General features: G+C 42.1%; 1 protein-coding gene across 2 annotated transcripts in view; it reads right to left on the bottom strand.

The window, feature by feature from the left end:
* Positions 1-4530: 4530 nt before the first annotated feature.
* Positions 4531-12964, bottom strand: part of LOC139532566 (protein EURL homolog) — a 35243-nt gene continuing 26809 nt past the window's right edge. For both annotated transcript variants that reach the window (XM_071330360.1, XM_071330352.1), the window contains exons 3-5: positions 9382-9909; positions 8406-8468; positions 4531-7957 (exon numbers count right to left, since the gene is read on the bottom strand). In XM_071330360.1, the coding sequence (XP_071186461.1) occupies positions 7782-7957; positions 8406-8468; positions 9382-9909 (767 nt within the window). In that variant the 3' untranslated portion in view covers positions 4531-7781. The remainder of the gene's footprint in view (positions 7958-8405; positions 8469-9381; positions 9910-12964) is intronic.

Genomic DNA, 12964 nt, shown 5'->3' on the forward strand with positions numbered 1-12964 from the left:
TGAAGTGAGCATAAAGGCATTTAGCTCGTCTGGTAGGCTCGCGTCACTGGGCAGCTCGCGTCTGGGTTTCCCTTTGTGTCCGTAATAGTTTTCAAGCCCTGCCACATCTGACGAGTTTCAGATCCAGTGTAGTAGAACTCAATCTTAATCCTGTATTGATGTGGTTTAAGCATTGTTGTGGATTTAGACCATCCATTTTTCGCTCTCAAAATAAAAGTATCTCAAATCAAATTTATTTATAAAGCCCTTCGTACATCAGCTGATACCTCAAAGTGCTGTACAGAAACCCAGCCTAAAACCCCAAACAGCAAGCAATGCAGGTGTAGAAGCTCGGTGGCTCGGACAAACTCCCTAGAAAGGCCAGAACCTAGGAAAAAACCTAGAGAAGAACAAGGCTATGAGGGGTGGCCAGTCCTCTTCTGGCTGTGCCGGATGGAGATTATAACAGAACATGGCCAAGATATTCAAATGTTCATAGATGACCAGCAGAGTTAAATAATAATAATCACAGTGGTTGTCGAGGGTGCAACAGGTCAGCACCTCAGGGGTAACTTGTAAGTCGCTCTGGATAAGAGCGTCTGCTAAATGACTTAAATGTAAATGTAAACCATCCACAGAGACAAACTGATATCTTTCCGACAGATAAGATCTAAACCAGGCCAGAACTTGTCCGTGTAGACCAATTTGGGTTTCCAATCTCTCCAAAAGAATGTGGTGATTGATGGTATCAAAAGCAGCACTAAGGTCTAGGAGTACGAGGACAGATGCAGAGCTATCTAATTGAAAATGATACAGATTAATACAAATAATGGAATCATGCCATAATGGAATAATAGATCATACTACAAGTTTGGAATGTGGCTACCTAGCTAATACTTAGTCACATGGATTCCTAAACCATTGCTAAGAATATTGAAAATGACTGCAGTTTCAGGCTGGTTGCAGTGGTGCTAGCTAGGTAGCACGCTAAAGCTAGCTAGCTACCCCAGAAGTTGCTAATAACATCTGTATCAAAGATATTAGCAAACATGTTTAATCCTGCTCGTTTGAAACTGATCTCATTTCAAATGCTCACACAGACATTTTCCCATTCGGTAGAACAAATAATGCCATATTACCAACGCAGTATTGTACAGCTTTGACAGTGATCGTAATGGTGGCGCTTGGCTTGCACGTGCAAATTCAGCACACACAACATTCTACAATATAGTTGTGTTATTTGACGTGTCAAATTAAAATATTATTTGACTGTGAAATAGTGCTATTTGACGTGTATCTTTTTTGACATGCAAAGACCCAAACGGAGTTCCATACGCAGGAGCATTAGTGAGGTCGGGCACTGATGTTTGGACAATAGACTTGGCTCTCAGTCAGCGTTCTATTTCATCCCAAAGGTATTCGCTGGGGTTGAGGTCAGGACTCTGTGCAAGTTCTTCCACACCGATCTCGACAAACCATTTCTGTATGGACCTCGTTTTGTGTATGGTAGCATTGTCATGCTGAAACAGGATAGGGCCTTCCCCAAACTGTTGCCACGAAGTTGGAAGCACAGAATCGTCTAGAACGTCATTGTGTGCGGTAGCTTTAAGATTTACCTTCACTGGTACTAAGGGGCCTAGTCCGAACCATGGAAAAACAGCGCCAGACCATTATTCCTCCTCTACCAAACTTTACAGTTGGCACTATGCATACGGGCAGGTAGCGTTCTTCTGGCATCTGCCAAACCCAGATTCGATCGTCGGACTGCCAGATGGTGAAGTGTGATTTATCACTCCAGAGAACACATTGCCACTGCTCCAGAATCCAATGGTGGCGAGCTTTATACCAGTCCAGCAGACACTTGGCATTGCGCATGGTGATTTTAGGCTTCTGTTGAGGCTGCTCGGCCATGGAAACCCATTTCATTAAGCTCCTGACGAACAGTTCTTGTGCTGATGTTGCTTCCAGTGGCAGTTTGGAACTCAGTAGTAAGTGTTGCAACTGACCACAGACGATTTTTTCGCGCTTCTGCACTCGGCGGTCCTTTTCTGTGAGCTGCTATGGCCGTTGTTGCTGCTAGACATTTTCACTTCACAATAACAGCACTTACAGTTGACCAGGGCAGCTTTAGCAGGGCAGTAATCTGACTAACTGACTTGTTGGAAAGGTGGCATGCTATGACGGTGCCACGTTGAAAGTCACTGAGCTCTTCAGTACGGGCCATTCTACTGCCAATGTTTGTCTATGGAGATTGCATGGCTGTGTGCTCGATTTTATACACCTGTCAGCAACGGGTGTGGCTGAAATAGCCAAATCCACTAATTTGAAGTTGGTGTCCACATACTGCTAGGAGGATGTCATGTCATTCCATTAGAGGAGTGGGTGAGTGACTAACTTTTTCCCCTCTTATCGTTTTTCAGTGGCTATACACAGCTAGAGATGCAGGTGTCATTTGGTTAGTTTACAAGAACTTGAACAACTGTTATCCAGTTAGCATATCTCTTGTGTTCGCAAATTCACTCTGGCTATCTACTCTGATTTCAGAGCACAATCATCTGTGTGCCAGAGTGCAGAACAACTGTTGAATTTACGAATGCCCAACTCCCTCTGAATATGACCGGTGTCAGTAAACATAGGGGGGAAGGAATAGTTAGTCAAGAACACTCTAGATAACATGTCAACAGACTAACCAGTTCTGCTATGGCGAGTCAAATGGTCAGAGTGAGCTGTTCTCTCATTTGTGTCTGAATGTAGCTCGCTAGCAAGCTAGCCAACTTTAGCCAGTTAGCTTGAGTGCTTGGTTGGGACAAGCATGCATTGGCAGGCAAGCAGCACAAGGATGAGGAGGCTACACTTCCCCATTGTTTATCAGTGCAATTTTGACGGCCAACTAGATGAAAAGATTTGAGAGGGTTTATCTAATGTTCCTTCGTTAGATTTGAACTCATCTTACTCTGGCTAGCATTAGTTGTTGATCTTGTTGTTGTTGATGTGCATAACTGAGGGAGAGAGAGCCTACCTTTTCATGGTTGTTAGATCAATAGGACTGTAAAGTTCCCATATGTTTACATATTTGCATTACATCCATTCAGGTGTATTTCGTGGCTTTTGGGGAATGCGTTCTAATGATCTAAAGTCGCGCTATTGCAACTGCCTGTAAACACACAGTATCGTTCAAAGTGAATGATGTCAGGCAAATGACTTGTTTGTATAAAGGCCTACGGTAGCTCAGATTGGCTATAGCGCACTGGTCTGTGTAGACTCTGGTCCTGACAAGACAGATGTTTTTATTCAGTTTTATTTACTGCAGTGTCTATTAACTGTCCAAATGCATGACCGCTTTCCCACTCCAGAATATTCACAAATGCCTTAGTATATGTAATTCCCAAACATTCTAAGAATGTATTAAAATTATCATATCTAAGTGGTCTCTTGTCAGATTTTCTGTTTTAAGTGTCATTCTTCCCGGGGGTGTATATGAACATTTTTAAATAAGATTTCATGTTGCTAAATTGGTGTCAGTTCCACATTAAATGCAACAATGTTTCACACAGATAAGTTATTTTCAAAGAGATGGCTAACAGCAAGCGCGCTGCAATAAAAAACATTTCCACTCACCAGATGATGATCTTTTGAAAGTTAACTTCTTGTTGAAAGTTATTCTTGAAAAGGGAGAAGCTAACAAACTAGCAACAACATCATCTTTGATAACACCTGCTGCAGCCGCTGCAAACTAGCCGACAACAAAAGCTAGCTAGACCATGGGAAAACTACTGCTCACTATTGCGCAGTGACCTGTTGACCTTCAAGAAGGCAGCAGTTTCCATACATTTTTGTAAGAACGGTCCCATCCATTTAGTCAAAATGTGATTGGTTGATTCCACTATCCACATGTTGCCCTAATACAGTTGAATGGCAGATGCCTTTATCTAGCTTCTATTGGCCTAGCCAGTGGCTGATTTAGCTAGCTAGATGTATTTCCGCAGAGACCAGCAAAGAAAAATCCTGATTGGATTTTTTTTCTCTTCAACCCTTTCCTTTACAGAAAAAAAGAGATTAAATCAGAACATAATTGAAAATGTTGTAATTATAATAATAATTGTATAAATCCTTAGCCCTTCTCTGAAGGTGTAGAGGGGACTCATTATTAACCCAAACACAGTGGGGAACAATCATTTGTAGAATTGCTCTATTTTCCCTCATCATGCATTCTTTCACAATATAGAATGTCTAAAGAATCCATATGTTGTTCTGAAATATGAACACAGAAATACTGGACATTTTGAACTCTTGTGGTGATTTGACAAAATTACAATCATGGTCTTGATTTGGACTCGCATTTTTCTGGTTTTGACTGTCTCATTCCCCCCCCATCTTGACTCGATTTGCTCTGGTCTTGGATCGTCTCGAACTCAACACCAGAGGGCTCTGATTAGAGATTAGGTAATTGACTAGATTCCATAACATGGTCTCATAAGTTGTTCTGTAGACAACTAATTGTTGTCATACCATGCCTACATCTACTCAGACAATATGACACCAAACAGAAAATGTATGAAAAATATTTTATTGAAATATTTTGGAAAGAATACAAAACAATTATTTAGACATTTCATATAGGCAGTCAGCTCCACAAATAAACATTTTCTACAAAGAAATCCACACAGCACAGGCATAGTTCACACATTACAAAATGTAGGATAGTTCACCCAAATGACATATTGGACAATGTATGACAGCAATCCATGCTTCGGTTAAGTTTCCCTGGCACCACTTACAAATGCTAACGTTGGAGCATTTGTGGCACAAATCCCATTCAAGTCCTGGTACCGACTTTAGCATTTTTTGCACGTCATGTTCAGATCATCTATAAGTTACTGAGTTTCACAATACATTTGAGATACTATCGAAATAGTTGGACATGATTCACAAAAAAAGCTAATATGCCAAATGCGGGAAACAGTGACCGGGAAATAAAAACAAAACATGGATTGCTGTCATACTTTACTGGGTAAGGAAAGCAATGTCATTTTGTATAACTATCCCTTTAATGTATATCAGACCAAGTAAATAATGAGTCAAGTCAAATTTAGCAGAAAGGGGAAAGCAATGTAACGGGTATGTATGTACACATATCCAGATACACACACAGCTAATGGACATTTACCCCAGACAGACACAGGTGGCTCACAGGTCTTTCCAACCAGGGAAGCAACCGTTCAGACATATCATTTTACCAAACCTACAAACCACTCAGTGGAAAAATCTGAAATGGCACCCCATCCCCTGGTATAAGTACACTATAGAGTACCACAGTATGAGTCATAATACCTATGAAGACAAGCAGTCAAACAGGGAAATGTTTCAAATCGTTCTTCCACCATTCATTTTTCCCCATAGTGGATTTTTAGAAACACAAAAAATAAGGGTTGTTTCATGCAGGCTTACCTTGGTGTGATGTTTTTATAACCATGTAAATCTCTCTAGGACAAGGCAACTTAACAATATATTCGCCTTTATTTACCCCCCAAAAATGAAACGCTAAATTAGCTGCTATCATGAAGAACTACAAATGGCATGATGATCTTGGTGAGACTGCAGAATCGAGGCAAGAATCTCTGGATTAAGTATCTAATGTTAGCTAAATGTAGTAATTAATAAATTGGCTACATTTCTTTAAAAAAATCGACAATCCTGTGAACTGTCTTGAGCAAGTTTTAAACTGACAGTACATGTTAGCAAACGTGTCAGCTAGAGATGACTTGCAGGAGCTTGCAGGGATTTGTAGTTTTGCATGTCTACTTTGATGCAAATTAGCATTTTCAAATCAGAGTAAATAGAGCCGAATATATTGATAAGTCACCTTGTCCGAGAGAGATTTACATGGTTATCAAAACGTCACACCAGGGTAAGTCTACAAGAAACACAGCCCTTATTTTAAGTGTATCTAAAAAAATCAGTCACTCCTGCTCAGAACACACTTATTAATCCAAACAAAACCAGGATGAGACAAAGCAGAGCTAAAACCTTTTGTGTAAACCCCAAAGGGGTCAAATCTGATCTCTTATAAAGAGGGAGACTGACATTGGGAGATTCAAATACATCACAACCTGATTATAAGTGTTTCTTTCTTCCCAAAATATACAAATTCATGTTGGGCCAATTATAGAACTATCCCAAGAGGCTCCACTTCAGTGGTAAGAACCTCTGCAGTAATTTTAAACCACCACCTGAGGGTGCCTAAACATAAAAAATCATGTTCTTACTACAGCTGTTTCCCAAATGTTCATGAATAGTTCATTTGTTTGTCACTTTTTTTCTCTCTCAAAAATCACTGATCTGACCAGGCTGGATAGGTGAAACAAATCATTATTTGGGTTCTTTCAGCTATATTGGTTCCTTCCAATCAGTGCCCTTAAAGCAGGAGGCAAGGGTAATTGTTGGACACATCCTGTTCAGATAAACTAGACTGCCGAATCCTGTTTTGAGTTCACATATCCATAAATTTGAACTCCACAAGGCATAGGCCTACCCTCAGAAAATAATTGGCTAAAATTATAAATAAAATAAGTAAAAACCAAAGCACATTTGAAACCCAAAACCACAAGAGTAAAACAATATTCAAATAATTGATTACATACATTCAAAACACAACAAAACTTGACAGACCATGAAACCAGGGGAGAAGTGTTGAACGGTTCATAACAGAGGACTTTACAGCTAAACCTATGTTATAGAATCACACGTTTGTCATTGAGCCACATTTCAGGTGAATTTGGTATCAGTGTATTCTATTGCATTTCACTATCAATTCTAGTTGGTCTAGCGAGGCCTATACTTGTAGGCCACAAGTAAAATAATAAATACTGACATTTGCTGCCTTGAAGCAAATAAAATACTTTGGTTTGGCGATTGGACCATGTAACGCTCAGTCAGGCCTTCTCTGCTATCAGCATGTATTTCATGTCACTCCCTTGTTCAACTACAGGCATGACTTGTGCTCGACAGCCATAAAATACCGTACCAGTTGAAATCAAGAGAACTTAAGTTAAGACTATCAGAGAATAGCATTTGCAGCATGCCACTAACAAAAAATGAAAATACAAAACCAAAAAAACATAAATTCAACCCTAATCCAAAACTGGCTAAAATCCCACCTCCACTTAGAACTAGATTGTGGGTGATGTAACAGAATCTTCAAGCCTCAGGAGTAGGTTTCACTGCACAGATTACAAAATAAAATCTCACTCGTCATTTAGAAACAGTTACCACAGCTGCAGAATAAGTCAACCAAATATTTGCTGAGGAGCGAGGAAATGGTGTGATTAAAATAACAAATGAAGGCTAAACATAAAAGATGAAAACCAAAAAATGAAATGTTGGTGAAAAGAAAACAACTTTAGCTAGATATGCAAACAAGATCTTGCTCACGTCACTGAATCAAATACATTTGAATAGATATTCTTTAAAAAATACTTTATCTGCATAGGCAACAGGTCCACCAACAGAGGGGATCAACAACCCACAGTTCCCATTTGGAAGTCAATGGATCCCAAGGTCCTTCAATTGTATTGCCTTTCCTCAAGCCCTTTATTCAAGTACTGCAGTCAGAAAGCCTTAAGCATGATGAGAGGAGGCCAAGTCCATTCCTCACTCATCTGCGACAAACCACACCACGCAGCAAGTCTTTCACAATACAAAGGGCACTGGCTAGAGGCCAGACTGTGTCTGTAGCCCTGGGAGTGAGACAGCCAACCCACTGAGAGAGGCAACCAAGCCAGGTAGGTACCCCCAGACTCCCCTCACTCCACGGGGGCATTGCTGCTGGCCTTGACCCCGGACCCGGCTCGGCTGATCTGCAGCCAGGGAAGCTTGGCACAGTTCTTGAAGAGCTGCTCGATAGCGATATGACGAACGTGCAGCTCCGATGCCAGCGAGTCTTTCTCCTGTACAGCCACCGTCAGCTCCTCAAACACCTCTGTAGAGGGGGAGGCAGAGATCAGTATAGCACAGGGTTAACACACACACACACACACACACACACACACACACACACACACACACACACACACACACACACACTGGATGGCATGACAGAGATCATAGAGCAAAGCAGTATATTGCAAGCCAGGGACCACACACAAAGACAACAATTTGTGACAAACAAGGAAATCAATTAAACAGATTAAGCAGAGGGGGCAGACAGCAATGACAACACAGTACCAGCAAAACATAATACCACCTCACAAAGACACATCAAAGACACCAGCACAGAAGAGACGCTACAAAACAATAATGCAACATATTCAGTTCCTTCCATTTATGGTCATTTAAAACAAGAGACATTTCAAACCCATGCACTCCAATATATAATTCAGGCATCTGGTCACAGTTACACTTTAATAGCCATCTATTGAAGTTCTTACTTTGAATCTGTAGCAGGAGCTGGCCATTCAGCTGGTGGAGTTCATCCACACTCATTTTAATCACTGGAAGATAAAACACAGATTGGGTCACAAGACAAGAGCGACACAGCATGTGTGATAAAGTAAAGCAAACTTGTTCAGAACAGTCCTCTAACTAAACAACTAACGCGACCTCAGGGACTTGACACACAGCAACAACGAACTACGCAGAGCGAAGAGTCATATAGCTACACTGTCGTCATTTACAAAGGAATGGAATTCTAAGAACGGCATGAAAGAGCTACCGTCCTTGGGAGATATCCCTCCTCTCTCCCAGAGGACGTGCAGCAGGCACAAAAAACATTGGTGCTGTTACAGGGACGGGACATGGACACTGAGGTAGGAGAGAGAAAGCTTTTCTCTGGAGTGTGATGGTGTGGGGAAAGGAGGGAAAGTGGTGGTCGAGGAGGAATGTGTGAGGAGGATGCTCTAAAAACTGAGCCCTTGCCTGCATCACTACATTGTCTTGTGTGCCATTAATGAGTAGTAGGGGAGATGGAAGAGATAGGAGTCCATATAACAAAGATCAGAGGGAGGAGAGAAATGGATGCGGCGCATCCCATCTGCCTCCCTCCCACGTTTCCTCCCTTTTCAACACGCCTCCTCCCACTCAATGCCATTCATCACAGAGGCAGACACCTTCTGATCCAGCCTTGAGATGTCTCTGATGAAGGGAATGTATGCAGGAAAGGCAGATCCCCTGAAGCCTCTCCAGTGATGACTGGGCTAAATAACACTGGCTATAGTCGGACTTCTCTACCCTCCTAAAATGGTGCACTTGTTCCCAAAGGCTTCCTCTAGCCCCATGCTTAGGCTACATCAATACAATGTTTTTACTGTATGCAGAGAGCTCACTTCTGGAGAACAGAGCCAGTGTAGTGTGTTGGGAATAGAGGAAGCCAGTTAGTGTTCATTACAGTTGGTATAAAGAACTCACACTCGTCTCTGCTGTGGCCATTGTTTGAGTGCAGCAGCTGGTGGTCTCCTCCAGAACACTGGCTGTGGCGATGAAGACCCCTCCTCCCTGTGGACCCCCACAGGCCCCCCATGCCCTGCCCGTCCTCCAGTAGCCCCAGCCCCTCGGCCGAGTGGCACACCAGCATGCCCGTGGCGTAGTCCGGCAGCCCTCCTGTCCCCGTCCCCTGGTTCCAGCATGGGGTGTAACGAGGCACCTGGGCGTCTGACTGGGGAAGAAGTTTACGTTCTCCATTCTGGCTGTAGCAAAGGAGCTGGTGCTTGCCCACCCGGCGGCCCGGACCTCCCTCTAAGCTGACAGAGTCTTTGTTCTGGGCGTACTGAACAATACGGCTGATCTTCTGGCTAAGGGCCAGCTTCATTCCCTCGTAGGCACTGCGGGAGACCTTGGAGCGGGACAGCTTCTGGTTGGCGATGAGGTGGTACTTCTCAAAACACTCCCGGTGACCCCGTAGGGATTTGGAGTGCAGGAGGGTGGCATGGGACACACCTGCAGCAAGCAGAGCGAGACACATAGCAATCAGTTAGAGAAGACAATTAGCTACATGTTCTGTTTAGCAATAAATACTATATGTATTTCAAGGTATTGAACCGAGGGACATATTTCTAGGAAACAGAGGACTACGAACTAAAATGATACAGTAAAAAAAAGGCTCTTTGCTCTTTTTTCAAAGTCAAGCCACTGCAGATTTCAATGATTTCCTGCTCTAGATGCTGTTCTAGAAGGACATAAAACTATAACAGTCTTACAGTACTGACTTACCGCATTTGACAAACATTTCCTTTTGAGAATAAACCCATTGAAAGCAGCCTAAAATAGGCAGATTTAAGTATTTTGATGTCCAGGGGAAAGCTGCTTATAGTGGGCTTACCTTCTGAACCATTGACAGAGCAGGGCTGGGAGATTGACCGATCTTAAAATGCACAGATATATGCTGGGCTGAATTTACAATTTTAATAGAGACCACTCTCCTATCTAAAGATTGCAGTGACCTGCCAGCACAGACTAACCTAAATGACTAGCTATCATCTTCTCAATATCTAAAACAGCTTTTCAAAGAAACTAGGCCATTACTGCATTTCAGGTTAACCGAATTTGTAAAAGAACAGCGTTAAGTACCATTATTTTCAAAGATATATGTTTTAGGCAAGCCTTCCTTTTAAGGATATTTCTGAAATCCTTCTGAAGAATCTCATTGAGTAACTATTAAGAGAGAAGTTGCTCTGCTGTGGTGTGAGCGCTTCAGAGACTGTGAGCGTTGGGTTGAGTCATATTAGAACCTCCAGCTTCCTCAGAGGGAGAGGATCACCTGGGATTAACAACACTCCTCAATTCGGACTGCAAGAGGCCACTCTCTCTAACGCATTTAACACACAGAGAAAATGCAGGGGAATTTACCTCAGACACCACATCAAAAGTCAAACTAACCTTGAAGTAAACCGGGGACATTGGTAATCATGTAAACACTGAATGGAGCGCACACAGTGTGTGCGTGCGCGCGCGGTGTGTGTGTTCATTTGTGCATGTGTAGTGAGCAAACAAGCGAGCATGTTTGTACAAGCTTTGTCTTCAGCCTACATATCACGTAGACAGACGTGCTGGAGCCTGCAGCTAGGGGATTAGTCGAGGTCAAGACTGAGTACAAGGCAGTAAGACGGATGCTCTTGTTAGGTAGGTTCACCTCAAACACTTCTCCAGGAAAGAGAGAAGAGGTAAAGATGGCATACGGCCACCAAATGATGAGTCTACTGTGCTAGGCTTATAAACTACCCCCAAAAAGTTCAGTCAATATCAGTCATCAGAAAGCATTCGCCTCAGCTTTAAGATAAAGGATGAAAAAAATGAAAGCTCAAACTAAATCATGTCAACGTGATAAGGCTATTTCCTGCTCTTTTACGTTCATGTCAGGGCCAACAGGAAGACACTTAACTGAAGCCATTTCCCAGAAAAAAGAGGAAGTGGAGGCCAAGAACTTTAGCCAGCCCAGCTCTCACACAAACACTAGGGCTGGGTGATATGGCCAAAATATCATATCACAATATTTTTCTCATTTATGGCAGTGTGGCAGTATTTTATGTTTCTGAATAATAAAAGTTTGAAATATGTTAAAAAATGTTAAATAATTAATTAGAAATATGTTAAAAAATGTATTAGTGATATTAATGGTTTTTCTCCATTCTGATTGGTTCAGTATAAAACTAACTTGGACAAAACTGACAGTGAAGTTGTCCAATTTGTAGAACTTTTCATTTATACCGAATAAAAATATGAATGCAAAAAATAAAGTGTTGGTCCCATGTTTCATAAGCTGAAATAAAAAGATCCCATACATTTTTCAAAGGCACAAAAAGATAGTTTCTCAAATTTTATGCACAAATTTGTTTACATCCCTGTTAGTGAGCATTTCTCCTTTGCCAAGAGAATCCATGCACCTGACAGGTGTGGCATATCAAGAAGCATGATCATCATTACACAGGTGCACCTTGCGCTGGGGACAATAAAAGGCCACTAAAATGAGATAAAAAAAATCATATTTAACCTTTAACCTAGGCAAATCAGTTAAGAACAAATTCTTATTTACAATGACGGCCTACGGGTAACAGTGGGTTAACTGCCTTGTTCAGGGGCAGAACGACAGATTATTACCTTGTCAGCTCAGGGATTCAATCCAGCAACCTTTCAGTTACTGGCCCAATGCTCTAACCACTAGGCTACCTGCCGCCCCAGCAATTGGCATGCTGACTGCAGGAATGCCCACCAGAGCTGTTGCCAGAGAATTTAATGTTCATTTCTCTACCATAAGCCACCTCCAACATAGTTTTAGAGAATTTGGCAGTACGTCCAACCAGCCTCACAACCGTAGACCACGTGTAACCACAACAGCCGATGACCTCCACTTCCAGCTTCTTCACCTGCGGCATTGTCTGAGGTCAGCCACCTCGACAGCTGATGGATATGAGGAGTATTTCTGTCTGTACTAAAGCCCGGAAAAACTCATTCTGATTGGCTGGGCCTAGCTCTCCAGTGGATGGCAGCACCCCTGCCCAGTCATGTAAAATCCATTAGATTAGGGCCCAATTTATTTATTTCAATTGACTGATTTCCTTATATGAATGGCAACTCAGTAAAATTGTTGAATGTTGCGTTTATATTTTTGTTCAGTATAATTTAGCACTATCAAAATATTGTTATAAAACGGTATTGTAAAAATCCATACCAGTACGTGGATCCATACCCAATCACAATATATCGGCCAACGCTAAAACAAACACACTGTGAGCAGTTTGGCTGCCTGTCACAGAAAACAGAAAAGCATCGAGTTGTTCAACGCTGTAGGCTTTAAGATATGATCATCAGCTGACTTGCTTGTGCTAACCAACCCGTCACACAAGCACACCGTGTTTATACTAAGAACAAGTGTGTGTGTGTGTGTGTGTGTGTGTGTGTGTGTGTGTGTGTGTGTCCCTGGCTACTGAACTTTCCCTAAGTCCAACCTGCACACCAGTTACCAGGGGCTTCATAAACCACCAAGCCAAAAGCAATG

The sequence above is a fragment of the Salvelinus alpinus genome, chromosome 1, assembly GCF_045679555.1.
Source record: "Salvelinus alpinus chromosome 1, SLU_Salpinus.1, whole genome shotgun sequence".
NCBI lineage: Eukaryota > Metazoa > Chordata > Actinopteri > Salmoniformes > Salmonidae > Salvelinus > Salvelinus alpinus.